At 38.5% G+C, this 17,167-nt stretch overlaps 1 protein-coding gene across 2 annotated transcripts in view; it reads right to left on the bottom strand.

Moving 5' to 3' along the window:
• LOC137502996 (zinc finger protein 157-like) overlaps positions 1–17,167 on the bottom strand; it is a 138,359-nt gene that overhangs the window by 57,237 nt on the left and 63,955 nt on the right. The window contains exons 1-2 of one of the 2 annotated variants that reach the window (XM_068230323.1): positions 5,783–5,857; positions 420–549 (exon numbers count right to left, since the gene is read on the bottom strand). In XM_068230323.1, coding sequence (XP_068086424.1) covers positions 420–485 — 66 coding nt within the window. In that variant the 5' untranslated portion in view covers positions 486–549; positions 5,783–5,857. Of the gene's footprint in view, positions 1–419; positions 550–5,782; positions 5,858–17,167 lie in introns of those variants that run through there. The other variant, XM_068230322.1, reaches the window with a different exon arrangement.

Below are 17,167 nucleotides of genomic sequence, written 5' to 3'. Positions count from 1 at the left end.
TCAAACCCACAACATTTATTCAGCTTTTTGCCACTACAAAACATAGAATGCACTGCTGTCTCCCTAGCAGGTGCTAGAGGCCAATTGTCCACTCAGCAGCCCTAATCTGGGGACTAATGCCATCAGAACCTTCTCCGTTCTCCCATGAACAATGCTATGTCACTAGCTGGACCCATATGTGTACACCAACAGTGTCGTTAATAGTTCCTAAAAGTTGGCAGCTTTGTTTAGCACACTTTGGCGTATTCCCAGACAAAGAAACAAAACAGATACAAACCACCCCTAGAAGCCCATGCAGCAAATGGTGACTGCTGGTGTTAATATTGGGTAAGTGCATAGTAAATTTTGCCCCTGCCAAACTTATTCAGCTACTAAGTGTTAAATTCTGATCTCTATAAAGTTATCTGGATCAGACTTACAAGTGATGCATTTGTTGTTTCTTCACGCCAGGCTGGTTCCTCCTTGATGTTCACTTCCATGTCCATTTCACACTGCAACTGAAGTAGTTAGAAGGTACTAGGTTTGTTGATTACTTCTGAAGATCTTACACTGAAAGACAGGTCAGAAAATATATTACCTTATTGCTGTCATTGCTAATTAGGTTATTTGTCAATAGACTAAACAACAAGCTTGTAATTTTAAATGACTGTCAATATTATGATAATACAGAAAAAACCCAAAATTTTAAGCGACTGTTGATATCGTGTTCATACCTACAGGACTTCAAGTTTTACATGACTTCCAATACAGTGATCACTTCCATATGATATCTAATTTAAGATAATTTTGATACTCAGATCATAGTCAAAGGATCCCTAGTTTTACATGACACATTATTATCATATTCATAGCTATATAAGTAACAGTTTTATATGGAATTGATCCACAGCAAGATAACTTCTTTTTCAAAAATTAAACAATCATTGGTTGTGATCGAAATGAACAAAATTCCTTGAAAGGTCTGTAACTATTCCTTTTGCATATCACTCTGATCAACCACACCCGTATCTTTGAATCTTCCCACCATTTTTATCCTCTGCACTTTGTTTCACAACTATCTGAACAAGTTCACAGTGCCAGGAGATTTTTTCTATCCAACTCTTCCTTCCTAAGATCCAATTCTCACTAATCATTCTCCTCTCATATAGTTAATTCACTATCTCCTTATTTGAGACATGGTCTACCCATCTGATCTTCAACAACTTCTGATAACATGGCATTTCAAAGGCTTCAACTCTGCTTTTCTTGGCACCAGTCATTATCCATGTTTCACTTCCATACAGTGCTGTACTCCACACTCAATATAAACACAAGTTTTAAGTTTTTCAATCCAATGAATCTAAATAACATGATGAAGAAAAGATGAGACCTTAGGCAGGATTTAGTGATGACATTTATAGATATTGATGAGGCATATGACAGAGTACCATGAAAGTGGCCTTGGAAGCATTGATAAAAAAGAAGGCAGGGAGAGGAGAAGAACCAATTATACAAGCCAAAAACAAAAAATAAGTAGTATGAAGACTACGACAGAACAAACAAACTGGTTCAAAGTAGAAACAAAAATTCAACAAGGATGTGGATTATCCCCTCTACTCCTCATTACAGTCATAGATGAAATCCACAAGAGTATACAACAGAAATGGAAAGCAAGGAGGCATAGTAAGATGACACAGTAATAAGAGGAGAAGATGAAATAGAAGTACAAGAACAAGTTACTGTATGGAATCAGGAAATGGAGGAATATGGAATCAAAATAAGTGTGCAGAAGTGTGCAATAGTAGTGGTGCACTGCAACGGTACCGAAATGAGCAGACACAAGTAATAACACAGAATGATAGCAATAACAGAAATAAAAAAAACCAGGCCCAAAAAAACAGGGAAAAATCCTTATCCTAAAACCCAGAGAGAGACATGGAAGGAGTAGATCAGGAAACATACCTGTACCGTACCAGACTAATACCCATTAAAAGAAAACCAGCTCTTAAAATTGAACAACAAAATTTTATATAGGTAAAAGTTAAGCTTTAAAATTGAATTAGCAGGGAACAAAGTTAGGGTTTAAAATTAACTTAACACAAAGCAAAATTTAAGGTAACCTTCAATTAAAATGCAAAAAAGGTATAAAACTAGGAGACTAACCCTATTTGAAACACGATCGGCCGATGCAAAGGGAAAATAGTTGAAACAAAATGGAAATAGTTGAAATGTATCTCGCATAACTTGTTAGCAAGCTTAAATTTTCGATTAGAGTTATGCCAAAAATAAATTTAAGAAGAAAACAATTTCAAAGATTCGCAACATACATGTGATATTCACAAGCTCCGCGACATAGTTCAAAATGATGATACCGAGAAGCTGATGTCTTGACCAGAAGGATTTTTTAATTCGATGCTGAAACACGCCAATATTTAATTCAAGGCATTACTTACAGTTAATGGGACAGCCGTATATGATACATAAATCACTCCCACAAGTACAGACATGCAGGCGTGCTTTCCCGGAAACACAAATTAACATAAATATAACATAAAATAAATTGAGGTACACTCTTAATTTCTTTCTCTTAACAAATTCTCAGCCTTAATTAAGTTCTGCTGGTTACAATATGTCCTACAGAGTTTCTGCAAGGCATATTACCAAAATAATCCACTAGTTTGAGTTTATATCAGTTACATTAAAATATAAATAAACAAGAAAAATATTTCCATGAAGAAGCAAAAGAAGGAGCGCAAGCATCACTTGGAGTTGAGTTAAATACACAACTAACACTGGGTATAACCACAGACAAAACTGCCACACCAGCGGCCATCACCACAGCAACGACCAAACAAGGAGACAGAACAACCAACCCCAAAACACTGCGCAAGAATGGGAAGCACACACGATAAGAAACAAAAAATAGATCTTACAACTCGAAGAATTACATGTCAGTATAAAATAATAAATGGCGAAAAGAAAATTAATAACAAGAATGGGATCAGATAATAATTTAAAACTCTTGAAGAAACTCGTATGGTAGTTAAACCACCTTTAACACAAATTTGAAATTAATAATGCATTACATAATAATTTAAAAGAAGCCTGCTTGCGATAATAATAATAATAAAGGTAATTAATCAACTTCACACAAGTGAGACAGTTTAACTCGACCCAAATTGAAATCACATAACTTGTTAGCAAGGTTAAATTTTAGATTTTAAGTTACAGTAGAAATAAATTTAAGAAGAACACATTTTCAAAGATTCGCAATGTAGACAAGATATTAACAAACTCCGCGACATAGTTCTAAATAATGACCACGAGAAGGTGATGTCTTCGCCCAGGAGGATTTTTTAATTCAATGCCAAAATACACCAATATTTAATTCAAGGCATTACTTACAGTTAATGGGACAGCTGTACCTTGATACATAAATCACTCCCACAAGATACAGACAAGCAGGCGTGCATTCCCAGAAATACAAACTTCCACAGCAGAATGCCATATCTAAAAATGTTAAAGAAGGGAGCAACAGTGTAACCTTGGTTACAGCAGTGACAAGAGGTAATAGAGAAGGAAGAGGGAATAGTGAAGTAAATGGAAAAAAAAATGAAGTTGTGGAAAGCTTCAAGTATTTGGGGAGAATAATTGCAGAAGATGGAAAAATAAGCTAAGAAAGTGGAAAGAAAATTGAACAAGCCAATGGGTTTTATCAATGTGTGAAAAATATAGTATAGAACTGGGACATCCCACAGGAATACAAGAAAATATTGCACCCACTGCATTACGCACCAATTATGACATATGCAGTGGGCACATGTGCAACAAGAAAACATGATGAAAGCAGAATCGAAGAGGCAAGGATAAAATTCCTTAAGGAAACACAGGGAAGATATAAAGGAATAAAATCAGAAACAAAAAAATCAGTGAGAGAATTGGATTCCCTAAACTGCAAGACAGCATAGAGACCAGTAAGCTCAAATGGTGTGGACACATGATGAGAATGGAAGAGAACAGGGTTCCAAGGTGAGTATTTGCAGAGAAACTGATAGGAGGAAGACATCAGGGAATGCCCAGGAAGAGGTGAATGGGTACAGTGTAGGAGAGCACAGAGAAGATAGGAGTAAATGTAGAAAATAGATTGCAGGAAGGAAGGATGTGGTGGAGAGATAGAAACCTGAGGAGATCCTTGATTCACTACTCTACCCAGAAGACTGGAAATGGAAAATGAAGAAGAAGAAGAATATGTTGAACTGAAGTCTAAAATTTACACAACACTGCCATTCAGCTCATTTCATTGGACAATGCCACCAACCTTTATTTAAGTGTCCTATCATTATTTGTCTGTGCATATCATGACTAATGATACAACCAAGGGTTGCTTACCAGAGCGCCCCTTGAAGGGAGTACCGTGTCAAACAATTGGTTTAAATGTTTAGCAGTTTTTATTGTTCCCCGGGTGGTACGAAATTTGTCTGTGATGAATTCTATGAGTGGTGCCTCACTAAATTCATTTCAGCTAAGAGCAGTGTTTATTAGTCACATTGTAATATTTTACTGTAAAAATAAACATACTGCATTAACAATGAATAATACAATTTATCACACATGGAATACGAGCTTCCTTTTTCTGGCCAATTGCATCGATTCCTAATCATTGCCAGGAAACAGATTTCTATGTAAAAACATATCTATTCAGGAAACTATGGTTAATTGTACTTTTAAACATAGGGGACACTACTAAAGTGTGAATGTTTACTTGTTCTGGCCATCACTGGTTATTCTATTAATATATTATTGGTTTTGCTTTCAAGTAACTGCATTTTACAGTTTCTAGAGCCAGAATTTAGTCCTGAAGATCTTTCTCCCTTTCTTGCTAATACCGTAGTTTAATATCACACTAACACATTGAAGGGAAAGGGCTAGGATTAGGAAGATTAAGGTTAATTAATGAGAAAATGGGGAAACCATGGAAATGATCTGCAGGGTTGCCGATCGTGGAATCTGAACCCATGACAACTCACCGCCACTCGCCCCTGAAGAAGATCTTTTATACACCAATAATTATCAGGAAATATGTTACAAAATAGAGGCAGCCTACTGTTAATTAACACATGAGGACTAAGTACTGGATATAGCTGTTGTCGAGTAATGATGTGATACACAAGAATCTCCGTAACAACACTGATATACCAAGATTCAGATAATGTTACGGATAACCTAAACGAAACAACTCTCAAGACTTAGAATGCTTCTTTTGCAGACTACAGTGTAAAGAAAAGCTCAACATTCACGGCGTCACTTTTAATTCGCAACAGATGCAAATAACATATCAACAAAATTAAAATTATACACTACATTTTGTAACTTCCTTCTGCTATTTGCTTTACGTCGCACCGACACAGATAGGTCTTATGGCGACGATGAGGTAGGAAGGGGCTAGGAATGGGAAGGAAGCGGCCGTGGCCTTAATTAAGGTAGAGCTCCAGCATTTGCCTGGTGTGAAAATGGGAAACCACGGAAAACCATCTTCAGGGCTGCCGACAGTGGGGCTCGAACCCACGATTTCCCGGTTAATGGATACTGGCCGCACTTAAGCGACTGCAGCTATCGATCTCGGTGTAACTTCCTTCTGAAAGTATCATCTAAAAATAAAAGTTTAAAAAAATTAAAAATATTAAATATACGAAATATGTAGGCTAGAATGCTGAAACTGAGAAATCTTAGCCTTAATTTAGTACGCTTTCCAATTGAGATCTATAAGTTTGGCAAAAGTATATTATTGAAACTCGAACATTACCGACAATATGTTAGAGGTTGTGAACACACCGTAAAATGATAGAAATCACAATTCTCAACGAAGAAAATACGTTCGGTATGTAACACAATTAACGGTTAAGCTGTACAACTGGCTAATACGCGCCTTATTTAACAACATACCTGCCACTTCGAAACAAAACCCGATATTTTAATTAGTTTAATCACTTAAAACAAGCGCTTGAAGAACAAATTGGATTTCTATCATTCCGTAGCGCACGCTGAATTTACAAAATGATTTATTACCGTCCGCCTCTGTGGTGTAGTGGTTAGCGTGATTAGCTGCCACCCCCGAAGGTCCGGGTTCGATTCCCGGCTCTGCCACGAAATTTGAAAAGTGGTACGAGGGCTGGAACGGGGTCCACTCAGCCTCGGGAGGTCAAATGAGCAGAGGTGGGTTCGATTCCCACCTCAGCCATCCTCGAAGTGGTTTTCCGTGGTTTCCCACTTCTCCTCCAGGCGAATGCCGGGATGGTACCTAACTTATGGCCACGGCCGCTTCCTTCCCTTTTCCTTGCCTATCCCTTCCAATCTTCCCATCCCTCCACAAGGCCCCTGTTCAGCATAGCAGGGGAGGCTACCTGGGCGAGGTACTGGTCATACTCCCCAGTTGTATCCCCCGACCAAGAGTCTGAAGCTCCAGGACACTGCCCTTGAGGCGGTAGAGGTGGGATCCCTCGCTAAGTCCGAGGGAAAACCGAACCTGGAGGGTAAACAGATGATGATGATTTATTACCACTGACAACTATTCGACATTTATTGAAAAGAGCACTGTGTGTAACGAACCGTTGTGTCAGACCTGAAAGGGATATATAACAGAAAAGGAATCTCTGCCTACGTGGCAGATACTCCTTGTATCACTTCCCACTCTTCCCTGCTATCTCTTTTCTTCTTAGAAATTAATAGCATGTCGGAGGCAATGTAGATCGAGCTATATGACACGCGGAGGGACGCGTTTCAGGATCCCCCGGAAAGAAAAATCTCCGGGTATAAACGGACGGGAATTCACAATTTTTACCTCAGTTTCTTCAAGGGAGAAAAGAAATACGACAGCGGGTCCTTAAGTTGTAACGTATGTGGAGAGCCATAGAAGGAGGAATCAACTGACTGGACTTTACGATCCAATTCTTCGTATAACGGAAATTGCATCGTATTATTATTATTATTATTATTATTATTATTATTATTATTATTATTATTATTATTATTATTATTATTATTATTATTATTATTATTATTGGGAGTGTGCATACCTCAGTGGCATAGGTGCTGATTTCCCACCTGGAAAGCTGAGGATCGAATCCCCGTCGATACTGAGTTGAGATTTTCATCTCAAAAATTACGCGGCATCCGGCCCTGAAACCCCGGTCTTAGCAGCTCCAGTGACCTCAATTATAGCCAGGTTAAGCTGAAAAAATTATTGTCGGTAATGTTCAGGCCTCAATCACTTAGTGTATAGAGTAAGTATACCTTCTTATTCTGCTTCTGCATCTCCTGGTTTCCTTGCCGCATATATGTGCCCGTAACTGAAACTCAGGATTGGCTCCAGAAGAGCTGGTTAGGCAAAAGGGAAGGGAGGTCAGGTGGGCAAATGTTTTAACATCAAGGACAACAATAGGTAAGGGTTATCGTAAGGAGTTGGCCCAGGTGAGGTTGATTCGAGTCATTGCAGGAAGATCAGTAGAAGGAGGTCTTACAGAGGAGCGGTGGGGCAAGAGGACAGCAAAATGTAGAGTAGTGGATAGTGGTTTTTTTTTTTTTTTTTTTTTTTTTTGCTAGATGCTTTACGTCGCACCGACACAGATAGGTCTTATAACGACGATGGGATAGGGAAGGGCTAGGAGTGGGAAGGAAGCGGCCGTGGCCATAATTAAGGTACAGCCACCAGCATTTGCCTGGTGTGAAAATGGGAAACCACGGAAAACCATTTTCAGGGCTGCCGACAGTGGGATTCGAACCTACTATCTCCCGAATACTGGATACTGGCCGCACTTAAGCGACTGCAGCTATCGAGCTCGGTAGTAGTGGATAGGAGGAAGGAGAGGGAGGAAGAAGTGACCGGGAGAGGAAGGGGATCTAAAGTGGGTGGGGATGAGGCTATGGTCAGGCACTTGGAGGAAAGTGAACCAGAGTGGAGTATTAAGGCAGATATTGAGGAAAATTGAAATGCGGAAGGGGGATAAGGTGATGGCGCTTATTTTCAACGTAGGGCAGCAGGAGATTTGTGGAATCTGACTATTGCAGAATGGAAGAAGTTTAAGTTATCAATCCAATACCGTGTAGGAGGGATAATGAATGGAGCAACGAGCTAGAATAACATAGAGGGGCTGTATGCCTGACATCAGTGCTTCCTGCTGAAGCAAGTTGATAAAGGGCAGCCACGTTAACGGTTGTCAAAGCAAAGCTTTTGGGCGCAAGATCATATTCTGAGGTGACAGGGAAATAATGCATGGCAAATTAATTTTGTAGTTTTTCATAAGATTTTAGGTGTGAAACGAAAGATTCTTGCTTTCAAGAATACCATCCATATGCTCAGCATACGGTTGTACTAATTGAAGTAATAAAAAAAGGGATATATCTTATTTTATATAAGTATTGCTGAGTGGTAGACGAGATCACATTTTTTTATTTCTGTTTGTAATTAAACCTATTTTACTGCTTACACAGCAAAAATACTGATAGCCACAGTAATTATTTTTCGGATAATGTTTCATGTTTCCTTTAAAGAACAAGGAATTTACTCAACACTGGGTTGTGAGGACAAAAAGAGATAAATGGTATCCCACGCTATACAGTCACTTACGTGCTTTACATTTTGAAGATAAGTACATGTATGAAGCAAATGACCAGTGGCGATTACTGGCAAATGCCGTCCCAACTATATTTAATTTTCCTCCTTATTTACCGACAAAGAAAATGGAGCGCCCCCATCCAAGCGAAACGTGACCACGAAAGTTTACATGCGGTGATTGGTGAGGTACCTCCTGTTAAACGATGTAAGTATATAAGGTAGGGACTATTAAATAATTAGAAATTATTTATATTCTTAATCACTTGCTACTCCTATTTATTATGCAATATAAAATTTTATTGTGCTGGATAACATTGTTTAACCCTGACAGTAACACCATACGTTTTTCTGAATTGTTGTGCGAATGAATGCCATCTATTCCTCTTAAGGAGGGGAGAGTTATCCCCTCCACCACCTCTATTTCTTGTTCATTCCATCTGGTAACTTTAATGTAACTTTAAATAATAGGCTTTGAGTGACACGTCTTCGAAACGTGTGGTGTAACTAAAACGATATTTATAGACGTGTTACTGTAAGGGTTAAAAGTTACTGTCCCAGCCCTAAGAAATTAAAGCAGCAATTGGTGCAGACTGGCAGGAAATTAAAACAGCTGAAAGAGAAATATAAAGTCATTGTGCAGAAAGCAAACAGGCACAATACTAACGTTTAAATAAGCAAGAAATCATCATGGTCTTAACAAAAGTCTTAATGCTTCAGCTCTGAAGGTTTTGGGTAGCTACTTCTAAGAGGTGATCCAAGACCTGATCAGACTTCAGGCCAATCCAACTGTGCATCAGTATCCCCAGTCTGTGAAGAAGTTTGCTCTGACTACAATCTTTTATTCATCTCAGGGCATACTGTTACCTCAAGGAGTTACTTAATCTACCGCATTGTCGAACTCTTCCTCGTTGGGCAACATCTGTTGATATCAGTCCAGGTTACACAGAGGAGAGTTTTGAAAAAAATTCAAATAAGTTAGGAATAGTTGAGAACCAATACTGGGAACTTCAATGTTTGATGAAATGGTTATTAAAAAGAACTTGGTTTGGGACAGTAAACAGATTTGTGGCTATGTTGACTTAGGTCAGGGGTATTTAGACACTGAGGAGTGCGAAGTCGCCAAGGAGGCATTAATGTTTATGGTGACAACACTGTATAGAAGCTGGAAATTACCAGTATGTTATTGTCTTGTCAATGGTGTGCCGGAAGAAGTGAAGCTAAATTTGGTGAAACAGTACTTGAGAGAAAGGCATGAGACAGGTATAAAAATTGTTGCAGTAGTGTGCGATGGGACTATGACTAATAGGTGTATGATGCAAGGCTTAGCAGTGAAATTTGATGGACTTAACTCTCAGTGTTGTTTTTCCCTTCCAGTAGATTCTGAACAAAATGTCTTTGTTTTACTTGATGCTGCTCATCTTATAAAACTTGCAAGTAATTTGCTGGCAGAAAAGCAGGTTCTCATAGATGGTAGTGCTCCACAGGAAGAAAATAAAATTGAGTGGAAATACTTGGAAAAACTAGTAAATTTATTGAAAGCAGAAGGCCTGCATACTAGTAATAAATTATGAAGAAAATATTTAGAGTGGGAGAGACAGAAAATGAAGGTTTCCTTAGCTGCACAAACCTTCAGTAATTCTGTTGGCTAATGCCATAAAATTTTGCAGTGATCTGCACCTTGAAGAGTTTTCTAATTATTAAAATATCATTCAGTTTATCATGATGCTAACTCTTGCATTTGATTTGCTAAATTCATGCCATCCTATGGGTAAGGAAACCAAGGCTGCAATCAGAAAATTCTGCAAGTCCTAAATCTGTGCAGAAGTCGAGAAACGCATAAGTTACCTTAAAAATGTGACATTAAATGATGGCTCTTCTCGATATAACAACGTGGGTGTTTTGTCTGTCATCGATGGTTTCTTCAAATTTATTTGGCTATTCCCTGTTCACAAAATCAAGTCTAAGGTCACTGTAAATTTGCTAACTATGCATATCATCGGCGTCTTTGGCCGGCCTAAGATATTAGTTTCTGACAACTCTTCGGTCTTTACCGGATCGAATTTCCGCAATTTATGCTTCTCCTGGGGAATCAAACACCCCCGTCTTCGCTCTCATCACCCTCAACCGAACCGTGTTGAAAGATTTCATCGCAATATCGAAATATGTTTGTCTGCCTTCCATTATGACACCCAATCCCTTTGGGATTTCTATCTCTCCTTTTTCAGCCTAGGATTCAACACTGTCGTACACGAGTCCAGCCGATTCACTCCTGCCGATATATTTCTGGACAGAACCCCGAACGATGCACTCTCTTTGAAGTGGAATATTGAACATGCTAATATGCTAATATTATTTTCGTTGCAGATAATGATTGTCCCGTAAGAAACATATGTATTGTAAAGAAATGGGAGAAACAAATAGCCCGACCTGCCTTTCCGCGTTGGAGATCTGGTCATGGTGAAGAAGTTCCTTGTCAGTTCTGCCACGGATCACATTAGCGGAAAGGTGTGTCGGAAGTGGTCCGACCCAAAAGGATCGCTGAATTTCTGGGACCTGTCAGGTCAAAGTAGAGGATCTCCCCAGCCGTGTGCAATCAAAAGCACACGTTTCCATGTTGAAAAGTATCATTCCAGGAGGTCGTAACATTCTTTTATCTAATGACCTTATGATATTTTGGATTTGAGGAAACTGAGATAAATTTGACTTATTGTGAGAACACATGCTAATATTTTCGTTGCAGGTAATGATTGTCCCGTAAGAAACATATGTATTGTAAAGAAATGGGAGAAACAAATAGCCCGACCTGTTTCCTACGCAGTCTAAACTTAGAGGAAGAGAAGAGGTCGGAAAGTATTGGAATACAGTGGTCTGAACTGGTTTAATTCGCTTGGATTATCAATCGGTGACTACATTTGACTGACATGCCATCGTTCTCTTTAAGTCAATATTACTTCGTGAAAAGACACTAACTCTTGTATACTTCTCTATGAGTCTATGATTAATAACAAAAGGACGTTCATATACTTGCGTATCTTCAAGATAATGTGTAAATATGATGTGTATATGTGTATTGCCATATTCTGTTGTTCATGTTTTATGCTTAAGTTATGTTTAATTTATATGTTTATTTGTAAGGTGTGCGCACACGTAGTTTTAAGTTTCAACCTTAGGTAAAATGAGTCCTTCTTGTCTGATCACTAAGTAAGGACTCATTTTCGAGGGGGTGTGGGAAAAAGTGCCGCACCAAGCTTGCCTTGGTGGCACTCTTGTGGGAAAATACCCTACTCTTCGACTGCTATCGACATCTTCGTCGATCTATTCCCTGGACGTGACGTATGACTTGTTTTCTCCCTGACAGAGAGCGCTTCCGGCCATCAGCCGAAGTGTCTCTAACAGTCTTGCGCTTGCCTTTTTTGGAGTAAGATCGTTTGACTGTGAAGCCAACATGGCGGTTCGTGAAACACTGAGCGTACTGAGATGCGAAATATTATACTTGTTTCCTTTGCTGTTCCTGCCGTGGATTTATCCACTCATTTGCTCGACTCTCTCTTTGAGTCGCTATTTTGAGTCTCTGAACTCTACCCGGCTAATACAGGTAATTATCATTTCTTGGTTTGCTATAGTTGCGTGGGCATATCAATTATATTTTATTCTGCTAACTTTACGTTTCATTTTATTGTAGATTTCCATTTATCTTATTATGTGCTCTACTTTTAGTCATATAAACCTGTGAGGTTGGAGGATGATATTGGTCTGGTGTGTGACTGGTTTGTGTGCGAGTGATATGCTGCTTTGAGACCTACCACTTTTGGTCATTCGTCGATTTCTTTCATGGCCGAGCTCTTGATGTGTGATGCTGTGATTTGACGCTATGACTGGTATTCATGTTCGTCCATGGCGAGGCGATATGTATACGTCGTGGGCGTGCTGGTTATGATGATTGTTGCTGCGAGTTATGTTGGGCAATCCTCTATTATCGTTACGCATCTTGTATTGAGCTCATGATTCCATGAAAACACACCGTCTTGCTATACGGATTATATTCGTAATATGCCTTGACATACTGGTTTATTCTGATTTACATACATTTCTTTCTTGGTCTCTATGGTTTGTATGTGTGCGTGGTTGTGCTGTCTGTCTGCCTCATTAATAATATTCTCTGCATCTCACAATGTTTTCATTTTCATTTTGTATTTTCTTTACTTTCGTTCTTTGGGCTATTTGCTGGCCTAATTATTTTCTAACGTTTGTTGTGTTCCTTTGAATGTATCTGCTTTCATTGTTACATTTATTTACACCGACTCGTAACCTTGGCAATCATCTTTATCTACTTTTTGTGCCTTGGGATGCTGTGTATTCAAGGTGGGGGATTGATGTGCAGAGCCGCGTCTCTGCTGATGCTCGTACTGATACGAGGAGCATATTGAGTTGCGATCGGGATATACTTAATGTTTTGACGTGTGTGCATTGCTTTCAAACTATATCCACTCTTATTATTTTACTACGAGGATTGATGCGCCATACGTCACGTATATGAAATTTTTTGAGGCAAGTCAACCGTTCGTTATGAGATTTCGGATTGTAAGAGGCGAGTGTGGACATGCTTGGTTTGTGTTCGATGAGCCTCTCAATATCATTGGATGTAAATCTACATGGTAATTATCCGACGCATATCTCTGTGAGTAATGTTTCAAGCCATTCATTTTTATTTGTTTTACTCTGCTCTATGTTTGTTAATAAACCACCATATTTATCGACCCCGTTCTTTCATTTGCTGGGAAGGGTTCTAGGTTCATTCCATTCCTGTTCCCCCCTTTTACTGTAATTAGGCACGAATTCAGCTCCAGGCACTTTTAGTCTGTTCCTAGCCCGTCCACGGCCTATTAAAGAGGTAAGTAGGTAAGTATCCAGGGACCTGTCGGTGTATGTACGTTAGAGTGTGTGTGCGTATGTGTATGTGTTGTGTTGTTGGTGTGTGTGGGTGAACATCCATCAATGAAATATTGTCAGAGACAATAGATCCCGATAATATTAAAGATCTATGGAAGAAGGCTGATAGTAACCTTAAGCTCCTCACGAAAAGGTTGGAGAAAGATATGATCGTGAACGGAGGCCCACCAATTTAAAAGTCCGAGATCAGGTTTTGGTTAAAATTTTTGTGCCTGCGGGCAAGCTTGCCCCCAGATTTCATGGGGCATGTATTATTTTGGATTCCTTAACCCCTGTCAATCCTTTGGTCAGCAACCCAGCCACGGAGAGGATATTTAAAGTTCACCTCTCTCAGGTGAAACCTGTATAATTTCCTTGTTTTATAACATAATCCACTAAATCTTGCCAGTAACAGGAGGTTATTTTCCTTTTTTTTGTAACTGTATGGTATCTTAAAATTTATTAGATAGCTTATTTGTTATATGGAGGACTTCTGCCCCGACCATAAGGAAACCATTTTGTTTAAATACTTATATTTGTACAACCTACCCCTCTAAATAGGGTTTCAGTTTGTCCATGGCTTGGTGGCCATTGACTAGCCCCATCTCCAAATCCATGCCAATTAAACACACACTCATCCTCTACACCGCCCGTCTCATGACAACCTGCAATATAAAAGTTAGTACTCTCTATCTCCATCAAACAATCTCTGTCGCCAAGCTAATTACTGTTTCAGAGCCCTCACATTCCTCGGCAGGCGTTTCCCAACATCGGGCGAGCGAAACCGAGGTCTGTACCGGGAGGTACACCTCAACCTCGTGCATTTAAATGAAGCGCCATAAAAATTGAAACGACTAGTGCAAGAAGTTGGAACGTTGATAAACAGATGTCACTACTAAAGTGATAGAGTAATGTGTTATTTTAAGGTTTCCTAAACTGACCGGATGTCTTTTTTCTTGTGTATCACACTTTACAACAATTATTTCAAGAAGTTGGGGCTTTTCTCCATGGATGTCGCTATTTAAGAACTGATGTCATGCACTCTGGTGACAAGTGGAATAACTAGAATTTTAAGGAAATTTTGTGTTTATAAGTTTTCTGAACTTAATTGACATTCTTTGTTTTTGATACTTCTAGGTTTGCAACACTTCTTACTGATCCCGCCAACTTTGGATTCTGGCCAATGAGAAATTTCGTATATTTATTTTTCTGCCAATCATAGGTTTCTTGAAACTTTTCAATTGTCCAATAAACTGAGAGTGTGTCTGGTTTTAGTCCAGAGCCTTCTCGAACCTTCCTCACGGGTATAAAAGCTGACGCCTTTTCGAGCTAATTTATCTTATTGATCCTCGCGTTACTGAGTGTTTGTGTTAAAAGTAGAGGCGAGGGCCTCATTCTTCCACAGGCAGAACATCAGCTAAGGTAATGGCCACCATTTGTCTATCTCTGCAGTTACCTCCGCAAGCTGATTCGAGGGGAAGGTTGAAATATGTAACTATGTAACAGTCAATTTCCTAAAATGTAAACTTTCTTCCTTCTAATCTAAAAGTTCAAGTAAGTCATAAGTCCTCAAGATGAAAACCGGGGCTAGAGAGTGCGTTACCCTCTCGAATTCTCCTTCAATTAATCTTGAGGTGACTAGGAATTAGTAACTGTTTTCACTTGTAAATTGTAAATTAACTTGTCCATCTAGTCACCTCAGTAGTTTGGTGTTAGTCTCTGCGTCATCGGGCCACAAGCCCAAGTAGGGTTTTAACCTATTAATTTCAAGGAACACAAGTGTACGCCTCCATATATTTTGTTTTTGGGGCCTGTAGTTGAACCTGTTGATTTCCGTGAAGGCCCCAGTAGAATGGGCATTAGATACCCCTGTGTAAACTTAAAAACCAATTGATATGGTCTTGTAAATTGTAGGTTGTGTATAGAGAGGCCTGAAAGTGTAATTTTAAGGAGCAAAGACGCTCTAATCTCTAGCCTAAAAGATAAAAGTTGCCTTGAGTAGGCGGTTACGCTTTGGGAGCGCAGACTCCTTGGTTGAATTATAGAGCATAGAGACCCTTTGGTAATGTAATACATATTTGTGTGTCTTCGGAAAGCCATATCTTGTAACCTTTGGAGCAAAGTGCTCTTCAAAATTGCGATTTAGAACTTCCTTGAAAGAAATTGGGAGATTCGTCTGCTTGACTATCTAACTAAACGCAACATTAGTGATGTTGTAACCTTTGTAAATTATGAGCTTGAAGCTCAAAACGTGACTTACCAATTCAGAGTTTTTCTGCTCTTCTATTTGTACCAAACTACTTATTGTTGGTTAAAGTTTAATATCTGAAAAGAAATATAACTTTTATTTTTGAAGTTTTAAATTAATCTTTGACTACCGTAGACAGACCCATTCCAACCAGCACCCTCCTTCACCTCTGCTTTCCACAGAAAACCCCGGAACAATAATATTTCATCAATAGAAGCAGGGAAATCAAAAACCCTCTAACTCCAGTAAACCTAATTTTACAGGAGAGTGCAAAATCTGATAATCTCCCATATCGATTTTAAATTTAATGCGTTTATGTGCTCATATTACGTAATAGTTTATTCTTTATCAATTAAACTTAAGAGTTTATATTATTTAATGCTACAATTAGAATTAAATAGTAGTGGAATAAGGGTTTTTATGACTTCCGGAGTCTATGAAATAATGAAATATAAAAAATGTGACAGAAGAAGTACCAGTATACAAAAACTACCCTATGAAATGATAGAATATGGAAGTTCGTTATTAAAATTAGCATGGTTACATTTTTAAATTTCAAAGGTAAGCGTTAGGCTGATATCCATCAAATACTCGAATCTAAATTATACCAAAATACATAAATAAAACCACAAATAAACTTAAAGACATTCATTACAGGTATTTGTTTCACTTTCATTCTGTTATTCAGTCTGTAAATCAGTGTTATTACTGTCAGCAAATAGAGTATTGTAATACATCAAACTTTCCTCCGAAGTGAAATTCATTAAATTATGCAAGTCCTTTTGCTTTTCTATTTTCAGCGGCAAGTGTGAGTTGAACTTTTGTTGATTGGGAAAAGATGCAGTTGTATTTGGTCTCTGGATGTTAAATCGACACCATATTGTACTTTTCAGAGTTTTACTCACATTGATTTCATTTTTGTGGGATGCTGAATATCGTATTACTTTACTTTGTGATATGAGGAATTTCTCGTTTCAGTAATCTGTTGCTTTACTCCATCAGGGTATTTGGAAGAGTTCTGTTTTTTGCACCTAGAAAATTACGAATGCTAACATTAACGCATTTATTTAAAGCGTATATTTATATAACTTATAACATTTATACATGAGAAGAAAACTCCTATTCCACATCTCAGCAGTGATACATTGTTTACATTCAACTTTTCAGGTAATACAATGTCAATTTAAACATTTCAGATTAGCTAACTGACTTTTGCTTTAAACCTTTAAATACTGTTTCGCATCCGTTTGCCATCATTTATTTGCTTGTTCCAATTTGTTTTCCTTCCGGAACTTAAATCTGATTCCATTTTAACGTTTCAATCTCTGCTCAGCTGGTTAAGCGATGGTGTTGCCATCTATCTGGAAATAAAGCATGGAAAGCAAGAACCCTCTAATTCC

This window comes from Anabrus simplex, chromosome 14 (assembly GCF_040414725.1).
Source record: "Anabrus simplex isolate iqAnaSimp1 chromosome 14, ASM4041472v1, whole genome shotgun sequence".
Classification (NCBI taxonomy): domain Eukaryota; kingdom Metazoa; phylum Arthropoda; class Insecta; order Orthoptera; family Tettigoniidae; genus Anabrus; species Anabrus simplex.
Note: the sequence above shows the minus strand (reverse complement) of the source record. Positions and strands in the feature narration are given on the sequence as shown.